The sequence below is a fragment of the Pseudorasbora parva genome, chromosome 24 (genome assembly GCF_024679245.1).
Source record: "Pseudorasbora parva isolate DD20220531a chromosome 24, ASM2467924v1, whole genome shotgun sequence".
Taxonomy (NCBI): domain Eukaryota; kingdom Metazoa; phylum Chordata; class Actinopteri; order Cypriniformes; family Gobionidae; genus Pseudorasbora; species Pseudorasbora parva.
Window position 1 is genome coordinate 22,440,147 of NC_090195.1, and position 19,452 is coordinate 22,459,598.

At 35.7% G+C, this 19,452-nt stretch overlaps 1 protein-coding gene across 1 annotated transcript in view; it reads right to left on the minus strand.

The window, feature by feature from the left end:
* The window catches only part of fam49bb (family with sequence similarity 49 member Bb), a 127,685-nt gene that overhangs the window by 4,294 nt on the left and 103,939 nt on the right, over positions 1-19,452 (minus strand). Inside the window, exons 4-11 of the mRNA XM_067435034.1 lie at positions 18,333-18,454; positions 17,557-17,662; positions 11,848-11,987; positions 4,823-4,900; positions 2,806-2,922; positions 2,628-2,707; positions 2,350-2,476; positions 2,118-2,188 (exon numbers count right to left, since the gene is read on the minus strand). Coding sequence (XP_067291135.1) covers positions 2,118-2,188; positions 2,350-2,476; positions 2,628-2,707; positions 2,806-2,922; positions 4,823-4,900; positions 11,848-11,987; positions 17,557-17,662; positions 18,333-18,454 — 841 coding nt within the window. The remainder of the gene's footprint in view (positions 1-2,117; positions 2,189-2,349; positions 2,477-2,627; positions 2,708-2,805; positions 2,923-4,822; positions 4,901-11,847; positions 11,988-17,556; positions 17,663-18,332; positions 18,455-19,452) is intronic.

Consider the following 19,452-nt stretch of genomic DNA (forward strand, 5'->3'; position numbering starts at 1 on the left):
GAATATCTCATCGCCTCTAAGAGAATATGTGCAGTTAATGCAGTGTCAGATGCCATAAGCTCAGTTGGTTTTTATTTTCAGTGTCTGTAGTGAACAATTGACTGGCTTTTCAAACTTCTTGACCAGCATAACTATTGCGCAAAGTTTGCACATTGCAATATGATATCCTCCGGCTTGCCCTCATGGTTTAAGATGCGAATATTTTCAATATTGTGACGTGGCATTTTTATTTATCACCGTGATTCACATTTCGAGTGTGTCATTTCCGGTGATTACAAAATGTATTATTAAATAAAATGATAAAATAGGCTAAAGGAGTAGTCTAAATAAAAATAAAAATAAAACTTAAAATAGTTTGCTTAAAATTTCTACAAATACTTTGCTGATGCTATATATATCCCCTTTAAATGAAATTAATTTATTTTAAATAATAACTATTATCCAATAATAGTTACAAATAACAATTTAATTTATAATAATTCTTTATTTTAACTTAAATTGATAAACTTAATTGATTTACTTTAAGTTTAATTTAATAATTGTAATCATTAGTATAAAATAATTATTTCAATGGTAATAAATAAGACTTAATTTTTAAATGGTTTTAATAACATTCATTATTAGTATAAAAACATCTATATAAATTAAAAAAAAAAAAAAAATATATATATATATATATATATATATATATATATATATATATATATATATATTTAAATGTATTTAATAACTTAATCATAAATAAATAAATAAATAAATAATAACACATACATATATTTGAGCATTATATATATATATATATATATATATATATATATATATATATATATATATATATATATATATACACACACACATACACACACACACGCATACAAAGTGGAGATCAAAATATTAGAAAACAATTTAGAAACATTCAATTTTTTTCAGAAATATTGTTGATATTCATTGCTTGAAATTTGAAGGACGATTAGCTGTGGGTATACCATTGTTCTGCTAGCATGTTTAACAAAATACCAAGGTACTTCAACAAAAACCTTTATTTTGTCAAAAACACTGTGATCAAAATTAGAGAACAATAACCAATGCAGCACACAAAAAAAACCCATTAAAACTAAAATGTGATGCTTACAGCTGTCAATTTTTTTTTAGGAAGTATAGAGGCCCTTGCTTTGAATGAGCTCAGCACATCTGCGGCCACAGGACATCTTCACACTGCTTCGGTGTGATCTTAGTCCACTGTTCTTCCAGTCTCTTCCACAGTTCGGTAACTGTAGTGGGTTTCATAGCCATTACTTTGTCGCCAATGATTTTACATAGATTTTAAATGGGGTTTAGATCAGACTCTGGGCTGGCCATTTCATTATGTCAATGTTTTCACTTTCAAGGAACTGCCCGTTTTGCAGTGTGATAGGGGGCATTGTCTTGCATAAAATGAACTTTGGACCAGTTCTTCTCTGTTTGCTCCTCAGCAAAGGTTAGTCTAGCCTTTTGATTCTTTCTGCTGATGAGAGGCTTGGTCACTGTAGAGTGAGCATTCAGTCAGAATTCTCTTAAATGACAAGACACTGTATGGAAAAAACAGATCCTTACTGTGTTCAGCTCTGAACTGGCGAGTAATTCCAGCTGCAGTGTTGAACCGATGCCACATTGACAGTCTCTGCATGGTTCTGTCCTCTCGTGCATTGGTCTTGCGTACCTTTTTGGGTACTTGAATGAATTAGTGTCTTTGTAAAGCTTCAATATTCTAGAAATTACAGATTTGGAATGACCAACTTCTTTTGCAATAGCTGAAAGGGTCATCCCTTTGGCCTTCATCTGGACAACCTGGTGTTGTAGGGTTTGAGTCACCTTAGAGTGGCTTGCCATCTTGCAAAGTCAGTGAAAATTGGAAAGTTTGCTTCAAGTTAAATAGGGTTTGCCAGAATATTACGGAAATTAGCACCAAGTGCCAGATTAACACCCAAAGCTTGAAGGTATCTGAAAGTGTTCTCTAATTTTGACCAGCGTTATTTTTCAAGTCTTATTTAAGTTGTATATACTGTAGGATACTGTTAGGATACTTTCAAAAAGGACTAAGCAGTGACCTTGCTGAATGTTGGCTTGTTGAACAGTACCTGAGAGCATTAAGAAGACCTTCCACACTGTTCGGGGGCTGATCTCTGAGCACTTTAATGCAGCCTTTCATCTGTTTGGGGAAAAACGAAGCCATGGTTAGAATGGCACATTAATGACAGCACTGAACCTCATGAGTCATGATGCTGCGAGAGATCCATCACCACGTTTTCTGAGCTATGATTATGAGTCAGCGCTAGTTTCTAGAGGGAGGGGATAACGGTTTTCACTCACATCTATTTTGGAGGACTTTGCGAATGCACCGACGGGATGCACGTAGTCGTAAAGGATGATTACCCCCACCATGACACGCAGACAGAAGGAAACAGTTTCATCACTGCTGAAGCGGCTGCGATACTCTCTGAATACAAACAAAACCAGAGAATAAGCAAATCACTTTACATTTTTAAATTTTATATTTACCTCACAATTTTTAGTGAATTCTACTTGAGTTTTTAATACACTGCAAACTTCATGGTCTCATCAGACAAATGACAAAATGGCCAACTTACGGGGTTTCCAACATAACTTTGCACACGCTCGCCATGGTGCTCAATACATCTGTGGTGTTTTCAATGGGCAGGTTTTTATTCTGTTGGGCAAAGGCAAAGAATTAAGTTATTCTTAAAAAAAATATTTTTTTTTTTTGTATGTCACTAAAAACTGTTTTTTTGTTGTTGTTGTTGTTACCTCAGATACAAATTTAGTTGTGCCATCACTTAATGTCTTCAGCATGGGCGTAGCATCAGCATAAAAAAGAGATATCCGATTGGCCAGCTCATTATTCACTTCATTTTCTCCCTCTGCCTACACAGACAGTCACCAAAAATGTTAAAGCAAAAACTAACTCATTTTCATAAGAAGAACAGTTACAGAACAAAGATTTTTCTTTCTGATCAGTTTCTCAAAAATTGTAACAGTCAATGCTTCATGAATATGATTAATAGTAGACATTAAGGGGAACACTGAAGATAGATAGGCATCGATTGGCTTTTTTACCCAGTGCCTTAATTTCTCAGGTAAAATTTTTTGTCAAAAATGCTAATACATTATTAATGCACTGCATATTAAACCCTTCTGCTAAAATTAAGATAGAGTGTATATTAGCCAAAGTTTTCCAAGCTGGCATTATACCAATGAAATATCCTACAATAACACAATTCATTTTGGTTAATGGTATAGATAGATTTTGTGGAGAAACAGTGAATTGGAAGAAAGGTGGGAAAAGTGAAGACATCCCCAGATATAAAAAGGAAAATGAAGCTTTAGTTTGTTCTGCAAATATGTGATAATAATTTAAAATATTTTAGTGCTATGAAATATGTCTAAAGCCATTGTCACACTAGACTTTTTGAAATTTCTTCAGACACCGCAACAGTTGTGAAATGAAATCACACTCTGCAGTGTGTTTTTTAATAAAAAAAGAATAAAACATATAACAAATAGTAATACATACAAAATGTTAAAAATATATACAATCTACTCAACTTTACAGCAAAAGCTTTTTATTTTATTTCAGCCAAGAGGTCACACTGTGACATCAATAACCCCTGGTCACACTTTGTCACATGACGCAAATTTGCAGCTTAGAGTTCACTAAGCTTGAACTTTGGAACAGCAAAATGAGAAGCGTTTCGCAAAAGCTTGTGTTTCCGGTCTGTCTCATTCGTATGTGTGTGAATGGAAGTTAAATCGCCCCTTAAATTTGCTGATTTAGAGGTTAATATAAAATGCATTTCATACAAGCAAAAATCAAGAAAAAGAAAATCGATAAAAGTTTCAAAATCCGGACAGCCAGACAACAAATTATGTTTTATTTAATAAGAAAGAAGTAGTTTAATCTTACAGTAAACTGCATTCACCTGCACATTCTGGTGTGTCAAATCTAAAAATATGTTCTTATATTAAAAATAGTCTAAACTGGGGCTAGTGGCAGATGTGGAGAGGGGTACCTAGAGTGATTTATTTAACTCTCTTACAGTAGTAGGGCCCTCGGGAGTCATGGTTAGGCTACTGAATTCAGCCTGGGAGAATAAGAGGGGAAAACCAGCGTCATTTCACTAAACAAGGTATGCAGACTTCATGGTGTCCCCCAGGGCTATGTATGTGGCCCGTTCTCAGATCAGATATTTAATCCTAGGAGGGCAGGACGTCTCTGGGGAGGACAGGCACAAAAGCTGACTGCAGATCAGGTGCCACACTATATTGGTGCACCTCAATGCACTTCAGTGAGCATCTCAGAACTCACTCACTCTCCCAGTGGGAGACCATTTTCTGTTTGGGTCCTCAACAGTCCCCTGAGGGCTGGTATGTGCAAGTGGCTGAGTGCTTGAGTATTTGTTTGAAAAAGAAAAAATGAAGTGTGTTAGTTATGTGGAAGGGGTTAATAATAATAAAATAAAATAAAAATAGAGAGCTGCCAGTTCAAAGGTGTACTTTTATTTTAAAAGTAAAAAAATATAAAAAATACAGCTTTGTAAAAAAACTAAGAAACTAAGTTTCTTACTAAGAGCAATCAATGTTAAGTGGTCTCCTAATTTTTTTCAGAGCTGTATATGTGTGGATAAAAAAAGGTTACGTGAGGACAGAAATGAATCACACAGAAAGATAAATATAAAACGAAAAAGAGGGAAGAGGATGAGAGAAAAGGCTACCAGAATGTCATAGCAAAAGAGAGGTGATAGTTTCAGTTCTTGAGAAAACTCACAGGAACGTTATTGATCCTCATGCGACTCAGGGTTCTCCTGTAATAACTGAAGTCATTCTGAATAGCAGGATTTGTCATCTGAAAAAGAACGAACACCAAATCTGTAATCAGTTTACTTGAATAACTGATTAAAATTTCTTAAAATAAATATATACGTTACATTACGTTTATTCAGCAAACGTGGATTAAATCGATCAAAATAAAAAGAAATCTTTTGTAACATTCCTATTTCAAATAAATGCTGTTCTTTCGAATTTCTACTCAAAAAATCTTGAATTTTTTTTCCGCAAAATATTAAGTAGCCCAACAGTTTTCAACATTGATAATAATATAAACTATATATTACATGTGCACCAAATCAACATATTCGAATGATTTCTGGGGGATTGGTTGAGACTGATGACTGGACTTATGGCAGCTGAAAATGCAGCTTTGCCATCAAAGGAGTAATAAAAAAAAAATTTTTTTTAAAGCTGCAGTCCGTAGTTTTTCCACTTTGTCGCCATCTCTGTTTGAAAACTGCAATTGCAGTTATTCATGGAATTATCTACTCTACGCGAGTAGTGCCCCAGTCGGCACAGCGCGGAGGAATCAAATGTGCAGCTGTCAGGAGCAGCGCTGTCAGTCACCAGTGTCGATACTGTCATTCACAATCACAGACTTTACTGTTAGAAAATATGACTGACATAATGTCATCTGAACAAGTAAGTAGCTCATCCTCTTTTGTTCTGACCAACTAAGGAGAAAAAGGCATTGCAATACATCGCGATGATTAATCTAACGATCGTTTATCATATCACGTCAAACTGCAAATTATACTTTTTCAAACTGTTAATGTTAAGAAAGACACAACAAAGAAAACTCCTTAACTGCATGAATTAAGTGAACAGGTGTGCTACTGTTACATAGCCTAATCAACCATTGAAATGTCTTACCTGTTCAGCAGAAAAAAAGCTGAAAAAACCCTTCAAAACATGGAGTTTACACCACCTTTGATTATCCTTGTTTTTGCATCGCCTGGGTAAAGTCTCTTTTTTTTTCACTCCGAAGTCTGAAGACTTTTGCATTTTTCAACGGACGAATCTCCAGTTGTCACTGGTGACTGTCATTTGAACCTTTTTGGATTAGCCACCAAATTGATACGTTCAATTATATCAAGTGGTGTGAGAAAAGGCTATCTCCACTTCCAACATCCTCACATGGAGTAGTCTGCTAACCGGGACTCCTTCTTTATGTGTACAGATGTGACGTAATGACGCAAACATATGCTTGAATTTCCCGGGGAAATCCACCAGTACCACTGGAATTAAAAACATTATTACAAGCTTACTGCTGTAAATCGAGCTACGGTAAGCAGATAGTTCTGAACACTGGCTGGTTAAGTACTTGCTCAAAAAATTATTTTGGATCATTTTTAACCCAAAAAAGTTACGGACTGCAGCTTTAATCGAAATCATATTTCACAATATTATTATTGTTAATGTATTTTTGATAAGATACCTTTTTTTCAAAACCAAATCTTACTGACACCAAACTTTTAAACAAAAGTCCATATTTTAAAATTCTGATGGCTTGTAATTTAAATAAAATCTGTATAACAGACTACTTACATGAAATGCATATAAATATTAGTTCAGTCAGGACCACTTTGAGAGTAAAATTTATTGACAATCTTTGATTTGGCGAAAAATTGGCAAAGATGCTCAAGATGCCATACAGACAGCTTGAGATACATCCTTAAAACATAATCCCCCAGCATTCTTGATAACCAAAATTTTCTTAGCACATGATACAGAAAGATACACAATAGAGTTCTACACAGAATCCAATACTCGATAATGGAATACTAGGAGGTGAAGGGGTGAGGTGTGTGTAAATGTCTGTGCGACAGACTGAGTAACATGAATTTGAATGAGCTTAAATACTATAGTTGATTAGAGTAGGTGGAGTAAAAAAATCAGATGAGCGTCAGCTGATATCGTTTAGCGATCAGTGGTCTGCCTGAACTACACTTGAATTCCATTCGATCACTCAAGCTCCATTTGTCACTCTTCAGCAATTTTACATAAAAATGTGCATGGGCATTTTAGAGCGAATCTAGTGATTCTCTTTGATGTGGGTTGTTGACTAGCCATGTGGTTACTAAAATGTTCAGATCAGTTTTTAGTAGTGCTGGACAATTGATTAATCACAATTAATCGCATCTAAATTAAAAGTTTGTTTAAACATAATAATTGTGTGTGTGTACTGTGTATAATTACTGTACAAATAAATAAAAGTAAAAGTAAATAAAAATAAAAAAATAAAAGTAGCAGTTATTTAAACAGTAATTACATGCAATTTATACTTCATTTGGACAGGTACATATTATTTGCACCTTTTTACATTTATTAAATGTATTTATTTAAAATTATTAAATGGATGCTGCCTTAATGGGACAAAAAAGGCCCTACCCCTAACTCTACTCGATAAATGCTTATATTATTATTAAACATTAATTTTAAAACCTTTTCTTAATTTTTATTAAAAGTAAATTCCTTTCCGATGTGATGGTGGAAAAAGGATAAGAGCGAACTCTGCAAAAGGCATTTTTGAACCCGGGTCGATTGCGTCAAAAGAGAGATCCTTCAGCCTTTCGCTTCACTGCACCATTGAAGACGTTGAAGATGCATGTTTTTTAAAAATCTTGCTTGTCCCAACCAGGCATTGTTAAGCAGAGCTAGTGCGAATATAACTTGCCAGTAAGGCTGGCTATTTGCTTTGGTGTGAATAGACACTCCTTAATAATTATACACAATACACACACACATTTTATGTTAACACAAACTTTTATTTTGGATGTGATCAATCGTGATTAAATCGATTGCCCAGCACTAGTTTTTAGCTGCATAGTTGCTAGGGCATTGCTAGGTACAACAGGTTACTTACCAACCACCAGGTCACCTTTGGGTATCTAATGGTCTGCAGTGCGGGATTATTAGATTGTGTTTTTTTTTTTCTCAGCCAGGTTAAAATTGCAAGTCTAAACCCTTTAGTAAATAATAGCTCATCTCTTAGAGTTACACAATGAAGTTTAATACTCAGAATTAAGGGTTGGTTATAAACCCATAACTTCAAGTACAATAGTAATCATGCTTGCCTTAACAAGAACCATTAATAATAAAAAATAATTGCGTATGTAAGGGTGCTTCAAAGGGAGAAAAATCTACAAGCAATTGCTGGTGTGACAGGACTGAAGTAGACGAATGCAGTCTAGTAGCCTAGAAGGCAAAGAACACTTACGGGATTAGCTAAAGCTTTACTTAAATGACTACCAGCTCCTTTAGGTAATCAGAGCAATCTTTATCTGTCAGGACCTAGACAGTGTCTGGGACCCATGCACTGAGTATTGTTTAAACCTGAAGAGTACCGCAGCAGATTTGCAGATTGTGACAGATGGATAAATATGATTTAATGAAGAGTCATGTTCAATTTAAGGGTTGGGTGACAAATGTTGTGACAGGAGGGGGTGATCGTCAAGACCGACGACAGCAGAGATGGGTTAGAAGACAAAGGTCAGGGTGAAAAACGAGATGAGGTCACCTAGAATTATCCCAAACGTCAATTGAATTTTGGACAAAGATTGTGATTAATAACCCTGTAAAGCCTGGCATACAGTATAAAATAATAGTCAAAAAATCTAATTATTTGAAATAGAAGTTCATTGAACCTTTAGACCATAAAAAAGTTTGTATATGTATTTGTTGAGCATCATATTTGATACACCAGGCTTTTTTGGCTCATACAGTATGACTTAGGAGAATATGGAGTTTACCATTTTTTTCCCAAACTGAGCAAAAATGTGAAATTTAGTGCAGTTGCTGATATTTATCAAAAAGATAAAATTCTGATGGCTTGTAAATTAAATAAATAATATCTGTATAACAGACTACTTACATGAAATGCATATAAATATTAGTTGTCACTCTTCAACTACCAATATTTTTGTCTTATATTAAGATTATATTTAAATGCTTAGCTTAAGCAAAGCTCTGTAGTTTTTTTTGTCGGGGAAATTATATAATGCAATGCAACACGATGATAAGTGAGATATCAAAGTCTGATTTATCATATTTGATACATATTTACTTTTTTTAAAGGACAACTCCGGTGAGAAATGAACCTCGGGGTAATTAACAGATGGTTACAGAGTAGATCGTTCTCTGGGATGCGTTTTAATGAAAATCGAATGTAAAGGGTTTTATCTTTAAAAACAAATTAGCTTATAACACTAGTCTATGGGGCACAGGGTAGACACAGGGTGGTAAAATTAAATCGCTAGTTAATACCACTAACAAGGCTCAAAATAGCCTCACACTAACACAGTAGCATAATGAGGGTCCCTACATGCAAACCGAAGCATTGAGAACTTTGTAAGAGTACAAACAGTTTAATAAGAAGATACGTTGTAAACATAGTGCCTTACGGGTTCACAGTCAGGCACCATCTTGGAAAACAGGCTCGACTAATCGATCCACGAGCGCTGTTTTAAGTGAGCTGGTCGATAGGAATTAAGTTTGTGAAATGTAATAACATGGACATTTTTAGTTTTATTTATTTATTTTCTCTGTTGTGTTCAGTGTTTTCTTCCGGAAACAACGGACCATATGAGATTACAAGTCACAGTTCATCACTTAGCAGAGCGCTCGTGGCTCGATGAGTCAAGACTGTTTTCCAAGACGGCGCCTGTCCGTGAACGCACAAGGCACTATGTTTATAAAATGTCGTCTTATTAAACTGTTTGTACTCTTACAAAGTTCTCAATGCTTCGGTTTGCATGTAGGGACCCTCATTATGCTACTGTGTTAGTGTGGGGCTATTTTGAGCCTTGTTAGTGGTATTAACTAGCGATTTAATTTCACTACTGTGTGCCCCATAGACTAGTGTTATAAGCTAATCTGTTTTTAAAGATAAAACTCTTTGCATTCGATTTTCATGAAAACGCATCCCAGAGAACGATCTACTCTGTAACCATCTGTTAATTACCCCTAGGATCATTTCTCACCGGAGTTGTCCTTTAAGGATGTATGGATAATCTAGCAGACCTAAGTTGCTTTAGTTCAGTAAGTGTTCATCTTTAAATATTTATAAAAATATCACAGCAAAAAGACACAATGTATACTTCTTTGCTTGCTACTTGTATAAACTATCAAAAAGAGAAAATGTAGCAGATTGTGTACAACAGGTTTTTCCAGCAAAGTATAATTACAAATATAATAATTCTCATATTAAAATATTTTTTTTTCTCAATTTACTCCCAAAAAACTAATGCAGTGTCAAAAAACTAATGCTAGTCTATTTACTGCCAGACCAGACAGCCTTTCCTAATGCACTACGGCATTGGCGGGCTGAAGTAGGTCACTGCGCCAAGCTGAGAGGAGGGCATGGTTGGATGGAGGTTGGCATGCCACCTTACACCCCCTACCTTCTCGCATTTAGCAACCCCATCTGGGATGGGGGGGGGTGGGCTTTAATTGGGACATCCCAGCTCTGTGCCGCAGGGCGTCGGGGTGTATGTGAATGTTTGCATTAGAAAGAACAAGAAAGGCGCTAGTGTTGGTTTTGAGACAAATAAGAAAACGGCTAGACGAAATATGATTTGATTTTTTTGGACACATAACCCGGGACAAATTAGGTGGTTTACTGACATGGTCAGAGGAGGGGAAAATAAGAGCTCAGCGAGATGTCGTCCTGACAAATACACTTTTAACTGTCCGTTCCGCATTATTCATTTGGTGTTTAACAGCAGGTGTTTAAACAGAGGATAAGAGAATAAAGGAGAGCCATAGCTCAAAAACTATTTTTCCTATTATCTTAATTGTCGAGAAAGGTTTGGCAAGCACCAGGGGTAGCGAAAAAGACTGGTGCAATTGGAAAGTTATTTTCCCATTAGCTGGTTTCTAATCACAATTAACATGTCATTAGTGAGAAGAGGAAGCTTGTTAAGGCATAACATCCTGGCCAGTCTCATCTATCGCACGGTAATGCCTAAGCAGGCTGCATGTTAAAATTCTGCTGACTTACATGATGAGCTCATATTTTAACCATGCATTTCATTTGACTAGGGAACATTAAATTAATGAATAATTTCTACTCACTGATATTCAAATGGGTGAATCACATTAAAACAGGCTTAGGTCACATTTAACCAAAAAAAAAAATAATAATAATGAAATAAAGGAAATCAATTTTACATAAAGAACTGAAGCATGTTTTCAGGTCCATTTAGATTATTTTCATATTGAAACATTAATGTATATTATTTTAATGACAGTTATGGATATTTTTCCCAAATACAGATTACGTACCACATCCGAATGTTTTAATTTGTTAAGCTTTATTTTTTTTTCAAAATCATTATTATTCTGAGTAGTGATTCTCATTACTGTTTTTTCACTGTAATATTTTTTTGTTCTTATTTATTATAATATGACTTAAACATGTTCTCGATAGGGTTTGTGTTGCCCAGCTGACTTTTGACCTGTATTGCGTCAGCTGTCTAGTCTTGGTGCACATTTTTTGTGATTATTTTTTTAAATATGAGAAACCACTTAACTATATACAAAACCAGGGTTTACGTAAGTATTAAAAAGAAAATATAGCACCAGCACAGATTCAGGATTCCAATAAGATATTATTTGGGAGAGTTTTCCATTACATTTCGCCCATACCTAAAGTGTTTTTGGTTTGGCTTTAATAATTCTTGCTGTTGTGCAATCTAAAAGGCGCAATATTTTTGATTTCTATAAGCCACATTTAATTCCAGACTGCTGGAAATGTAGGTTCATGCCAAATTTAGATACTCTTTTTGGCCGCTGTTAGAACAGTGCACATTTAATGTTGAATAAACATTTAAATGAACAAGAATTTAAAATGAAAATGGATTCAATGGCTGATTCAGTCAAAACTACTTATATTATGCAATGCTTGGGGGGAAAAATGCCATTCAGTAAACAACAAAATATTTATTGAGGTATGGTCCTCACCTTGAGCTCATCAAAGCGCAGTGTGAAGTGTAGGATCTCAGCGAACTGTTTGGCGAGAGCCTGCTCTCTCTCCAGATGCTGTGTGGGGTCATCGTAAGTCTCACTAGTGAGTGCCCTCAACAGACTGTGCAGTGCTGCTTCTGTAGCGTCACACAGGGGAAAGATTCATTAGATTCATTTGAGGAGCTTACTGAAATAATACATTATTTATAAAGAAATCTTTTAAAATATATATACAAAATATTGTGTTAAATATAAAGTCCCGCAAGTAGTTAGAACCTAAGCATGGCTGTTTATGATTGGCAAACAACCTGACTCTGAAATCTGAACAATATAATAATATATTTCGGTTTTGAAACTAAACTTTCATATTCAAACACCCCTGAATAAAATATATATGGTTGTATACAATATTCAGGTTTACTAAATGGTAAAACTGATAAAAAACATGCTAAGAATGTATGGGACATGCTGCCATATTGATTTTATACTGCCTGCAGACCAGCAACAAGAATCAACTTTGGCAACAAACAACATCTGGTATCATATACTATATTGCCAAAAGTATTGGGACACCTCTCCAAATCATTGAGTTCAGGTGTGCCAATCACTTCCATGGCCACAGATGTATAACATCAATCACCTATGTATGCAGACTGCTTCTACCAACATTTGTGAAAGAATGAGTGCGTTTACATGCACGTTCTTAAGACGATTATGCCTAATAAACCGACAACGAACGTGTTCATGTAATCGCTGTAACCCGTTTTCTTTTATCGGAGTAAAGCCATAAACGGCTTAAGCATAAACCGGTCGGGACAGATAGATTTTTGCCTCTTACCACGATTTTGCACGGCATGTAAACACATTAACTCACTTTCTGTCGGCTTATTGAAGTGCACATGTGATAGGTGACAAAAACACAAACTTAGAGAAGATTTAAATGCATGCAAACAGAGCGAGCTAGCCTTTTGCATGAAATAAGGATATCACAAACGCAGACTTTTTTAAGACCCAGAAAATTGTAAAGATGTGTTCTCCTCTTATGCAGCAGAAGCAGATGTTCAGTCAAAACGCGGTTGTCAGTTTACTGGTTTGCATGTAAATGGGGAAAACTGGAAGTCCATTTATGAAATTTCCTCACAACTAAATATTCCACAGTCAACTGTTAGTGGTATTATAGCAAAGTGGAAGCAATTGGGAACAACAGTAACTGGGTTTTCTCCAAACTTTGTGTGGCCTTCAGATTAGTTCAAGAACAGTGTGTAGAGCCCCGATAGAACACCTTTAGGATGAATTAGAGCAGAGATTGTGAGCCAGGCCTTCTTGATGCAATGCACTTCTTAAAGAATAGTCAAAAATTTACATAAACACACTCCTAAACCTTGTGGAAAGCCTTCCAAGATGAGTTGAAGCTGTTATAGCAGCAAAGGGAGGGACAAGTACATATTAAATTCTACATATTAAGAATGGGATGTCATTAAAGTTCATGTGCCAATAAAGGCAGGCGTCCCAAGACTTTTGGCAATATAGTGTACATAACCTAATAAAGCAATAAAGGTTGTATAATGCTAACTATTTTTTCAGATGTACACACATACTCTAGACCACACTAAAGGCATGCTTTTACATAAGAGACTAATCTGAAGTTTCTAGATGTTCTCCACTAATACAAGGTGATGTTCTGAGAACCAGAAGATGCCTCAATTACTTAAGAGGCTGTTCTTAAACCATAATTCCCATTCTCATTCTCTCCATTACTTTATTGAGGAAATACAGTACACAGCAGCATGTTAGAGCAATTACATTACATAAGAGTCAGTCCAGCAGCCATAAACAAGTTTATGGTTGAGGTATGCTATGATCTCAGCTGGCCACGTCAACCCAAGGTCCAACTACTTTTAAATCCTGATCTCAATTATATGTCTTAAAATATACATATAAACAAAACCAAACAGAGGTGCCTTTGGAATGATTAATGTTTTGCTGTTGCGAGTATTACGAAATTGCTAAAGCAAGTCATACTGCATCCTTAAAGAAAGCAAAGGAAGGAAAAAAGCTTTAAATCCATGCATCAACAACAGCTGATGAACAAGTGAGCATTCAGGTTAAGTCAGCTCTAAGTTCACACAATATTGGGCTTTCAGCTTTATTTTTATTGGATCCTTTGGAAACTGCAGCAATCATTCCTGTCTGAAGTTAGACAGAGTGTAGCTTTGTCAATAAATACATTTTTTTCTCACATGGCCTTGAGAAACCAAGAGATTTCATGATATAAAGTTTTACATAGTCAAGCCTGTACAGTCAGAGAGAGAGAGAGAGAGAGAGAGAGAGAGAGAGAGAGAGAGAGAGAGAGAGAGAGAGAGAGAGAGAGAGAGAGAGAGGAGAAAGAGAGAGAGAGAGAGAGAGAGAGAGAGAGAGAGAGAGAGAGAGAGAGAGAGAGAGAGAGAGAGAGAGAGAGAGAGAGAGAGAGAGAGAGAGAGAGAGAGAGAGAGAGAGAGAGAGAGAGAGAGAGAGAGAGAGAGAGATAGGCTGGTGAAGCGGCAGCAGTGTGTAGAGTAAATTGAGCAGATTTGCCGTACGGTAATGACCTCCATCTGCTTTAGTCAGCTTGGCAGGGCAGAGGAGCTGATTAAAAATGGCCATGGAAGCACACTATTCTCCTCCCAGTCAAAACAGAGCTAGACACGAGCGGCTTTTAAGAGCGCATGCTGAGAATGGAGTGTGAGGACAAGGATGGCAGATGAAAGGAATGGAAGGGTGGGGCAGGGGAATACATGTCACATCTCATCACATCACAGGAAAGCAAAAGAGAAGAAGTGAGATACGTGGGCAATGTTAAAATGATAGCTATACACTGAGGAATGGAGTAGTTTGAGATGGACCAGTTTACTTTGTACCAAATAAATAAATAAAACAGATTTTTTCAGTAAAAATTTCCAGTATTAGATTATTCAAAAACAAAATGATAAATATTACATAGAAAAAAAAAAAAAAAAAAAAAAAAAAAAAGGGACACTGATTATTACAATGATGATGATGATGGTATGATGATGATAAGTGGTAGTGATAATATAATAAATAATAAATGTGTAATTTTGCTTTTGAATACACACCCACACCTACACTCACCCACACACACCTTATACATTAACACACTTTTATTTCACTTCTAGAATTATGTAATTACTCGATTTTCAATTACTGCACTATTGTGGTTTGTATGTCTGTATGTCAATAAAAAAAAAAAAAAAAAAAAAAAAAATTTAATATGTAGATTATATTTAATTCTTATAGTTAACTTTTTAACATAAATATATTATATATATATATATATATATATATATATATATATATATATATATATATATATATATATATATATATATATATATATATATATATATATATATATATATACACATACGCCCACACATATACATATATACATATCGTCATATGAGAAAAAATATATGCCAAGTGATCAGTGCAGTTTAGCAAAGCATATCAGGCATGAGTGGTTGCGCCAAAAGAAGTGTTTAGTGTTCTGGAGCGGAAAGTGCGGGAAAGCAAGATGACCCAGTTCAGCAAGTTATGTAACCTATAGCAGACGTTTGTCGAGGGGCTGCGCTCATTGACCACTGGTTCAAAAGCCGTTACATGGATTTAAAGGCCAGGGCTTGACGGGGCTTCAGGGCAAGACCACCAACCCACTTGATCTTAAGTTGATAACATTCCGGTGTTTTGATTGGCAAAAAAAGCTAAAGCTAAGGAAGCCATGTGATCTGAAACCTTAAAAATCATAATTATTTTTCAGTGGGAGGTTTGTAACGTTTATTGCGTTTAAGACCATCAGTCAGCTAGAGTGTTAACCTAACCATTGTGTTTTGTGCGCGATTAGGAAAAGACCAGCTGTTGTACTTCCCAGGGGCAGCTCAGGTGTTAATGTGTTTGCACACAGTGCTAGTGAGTATTTAATTTGTAGGATGTTTACAGCTCTGAAAACTTGCTGACACAGAAAGTGCCAATGGCTCTTAAGCACACTGAAAAAAAACACAGTTCACCTACAAATGACAAAACTGTATGTAGGGCAGCGTAATTAATCAAAAAAACATAAATCACGAAATGACGTAGTGCAGTTATGATTATTATTATGACTGATTATTATTTTTACTGTTGTTATAATTATTATTACTACTTTATATAATGATATACAACGGCAAACTTTTAGCCACATTGTGTAGCCCTACAAAAAAGGACATCAAATGTTTTTATCAGCATCATTATTTTTAATCCACATTATAGATATCATATCAATCTATAATTTTGCATCAGAAAAATTACTGTAAGGCCATATTTCCACCCAAAATAATGGCATCTGTATAAGCTGCTTTCTTCTACAGAACACAACAAAAGACTAAATGTTTACGCTGCTTTTTGTATGCAGGCAAATAAAGACTATTTCAAAAGTACTTATGGTGCTTTCTTGACATTTTTGTGACTCTATCCCCATTTACCAAAGAGCAGCCTGGACATTTTGTTCAAATATCTGTTTGGGTTAAAGAATAAGTTCACTTTAAAATTAAAATTAGCCCATGAGTTCATCACCCTCAAGCCATCCCAGGTCTATGACTTTCTTCTTTTTGATGAACACAATCAGAGTTATATTAAATAAATATCCTGATGTTTTCAAGCTGTATATTGGCAGTGAATGGGGCTCATGAGTTTGAAGCTCAAAAAAGTGCATCCTTTCATCATAAATGTACTCGTGGCATGGCTCAGAGGGTTAATAAAGGAGAAGTGAGCACCGGGAGAGTTTGTGTGTGCATGGCTTGAAAGTGCGAGTACTGTGTGAGGAGAAAAATTACGTTTATGTAGTTCAGTGACATTACAATAAACTACTATACGTTATGTTGACTATAATGTATAATAATGCAATGGGGAAATATTTGTGGGTCCTGATAATAGTAATAAAATAAAAATATATTTTGGCTTAAAGGGATAGTTTACTTTAAAATGAAAATTTTGTCATCCTTTACTCACCCTCAAGTTGTTTCAAACCTGTATGAATTTCTTTCTTCCGCTGAACACAAGAGAAGATTTTTGAAGAATGTCAGCAACCAAACAGTTAACTGGAGCCATTGACTTCCATAGTAGGAACAAAATACTATGGAAGTCCAACCCGATCACATGTAAATGCGTATGCGTATGAATAGTACGAGTGTGCAATGTCATGGAATGTATAAGGCAAAACTCATTTTGGCGTGCTTATGATACGCTGCTTTTTGCGTGCATATTATATGCACTTTATGTATAATACGCCATATGCACGTGCGTATCATATGCACGCGAAAAACAGCGAGGTATTGACACGCCAAAATGAGTTATACATTCCACAACATTGCACACTCGTACTATTTATACGCATTTTCGTGAGATCCGCCTGGGAAGTCAATGGCTCCAGTTAACTGTTTGGTTACTGACATTCTTCAAAATATCTTCCCTTGTGTTCAGCTGAAGAAAGAAATTCATGCAGGTTTGAAACAACTTGAGGATGAGTAAAGGATGACAGAATTTTCATTTTAAAGTGAACTATCCCTTTAAAATATCATGATAGTATCGTGAGTTCAATATCATGTTTGTATCGAATCGTGACAGGAGTGTATTGTTACACCCCTAATAACTACTAAGAAAAATAGGCTATTATACCTAATCTCTGCGAAAATTCATAGAACTTCTTCAGTTTGCCTACTAGTGGCACCACAGCAGCCCACGCCTGGTCTTGTAATGCCTCGTCATTAGGGTTCTGGATTGCCTGAAAGAAGCAAACAACATCACAATAATACAACATCTGGCGACATATAAATAAAGTTTCCACAAGTCTAAACGGAACATATTATTTTTATGGCAGTATGAGATTAGTATACGTGGGATGAGGCTTTTAACTGATGTGCTCTTGAGGGTGGCAATTTGAGGATGTAGATGATGTCAAACCCAAATACACATTTTATTATGTTTTTCATTAAGACACTGGGCAGAACATCTAGTCAATGCTTTCCCCTCTCTACCTCAGTCTGCTCTTTAATTCCAAATACATGTGGCTCATTACAGTAATTACTGAGTGTGCTGACATAAAAGGAATGCACCGTGTTCTTTTGAGCGAAATTAGAAAAAAGAAATAAAAGAAAACATTCGCTGTCATTCTGCAGAAGACGCCAGCCCTTGGCAACTGTATCTGTATAGCAACAGTATCCGTGGCAACAAGAGTATCAATCACACTGACACTCACTCATCCCGAGGCGTGATTGTGCAGAGCAGAGAATTTCAAATATTGCACACACAAGATGAGACGTTTTAAAGCCACTGACACTGATTTGTTCCCTCAACTCATTTTGTGTGAATTTATTTATATAAAGAGACAATTTTGCATGAACAGCTGTATGTATGTGCATACATAATATGAGTCAAACAGATCTCTTGTGTACCTCCCGTATCTCTTGGCCCGCGCCTTTATACGCCTGTAGTTCGTCAAGTATTCCCAGTGCATCCTTTAGGACCACATCCACTTCTTCCCACGTTTCCCGCTCTGCTTCTGTTGGCTGGGCATCTGGAGGCAGAGAGAGAGAAAGAGAAGGAGGGGGGACTAAATTAAATGGACTTCAAGGTCTTTAAATCAAAAGGTCTTTCAAGGTCACATTTCGTCAGTGTCTGACACATTAAGAGCGAACATACTGTATGTATGCAACACATGAACAGGAATCAGAGCGTTATACCTTCGAGAATGAGGCAAGATTAAATGGAAGGAAAGAACAAAGAAAACGGATTACTTAGTGACACTTTGTGCACTAGATTTAACCCTGTTAAGGGTGTTGATACTATGGGAAAATTCCACTATCACTGTGCCTTATTGACTCTGAATAGAAAGTACTCTGACGGAAGAAGGGTATAACTGTAACATTTGGTATATCATAGACATTGACTAGCATTTAAAAGTCTAAGGGAGACTGTAAGATTTTATTATTTTTTATTTTAAAAGAAATTCATACTTTTTGTATTGAGCAAGGACTTAACTGACAACAAAAGACATGTATAATGTTAAAAAACGGCTGCTTTTTAAACATTCTGAAAGATATTAAATTAGAAAACTTATTTTAAATTGTAACAATATCCAAAAATATTTCTGTAGTTTTGATCAAATAAATGCAGCCTTGGGTAAGCACAAGAAACAAACGGATTAAAAAAAATAAAATAATTTGTTTTGAAGAAAACAAAAACTGCAATCTTGCTAATGGATTGAATAAATAGATTTATTTATAATTTATGTAGTGAAGCGGTTTTCACTTAAATCATGCTAAACGCATTATTTTATTTCAGAGGCAGTTGACATTGAGGGAGGAATTTGCAGCCTTGCTTGCAAATTACAATTCCTGTTCGTCAATAAGGTGAGAACCAGACCTGTCTAAATATACTCAAGTCAATTAAAAGGTGTACTATCCAAGTAGTAACAGAAGGCGCTTGTTGTAATGCAATGTAATGCTGACAGTAACCTGCACACACACACACACAAGTAGTAGCTGTTCCAGGGTAGTTACCGTTCACACTGCA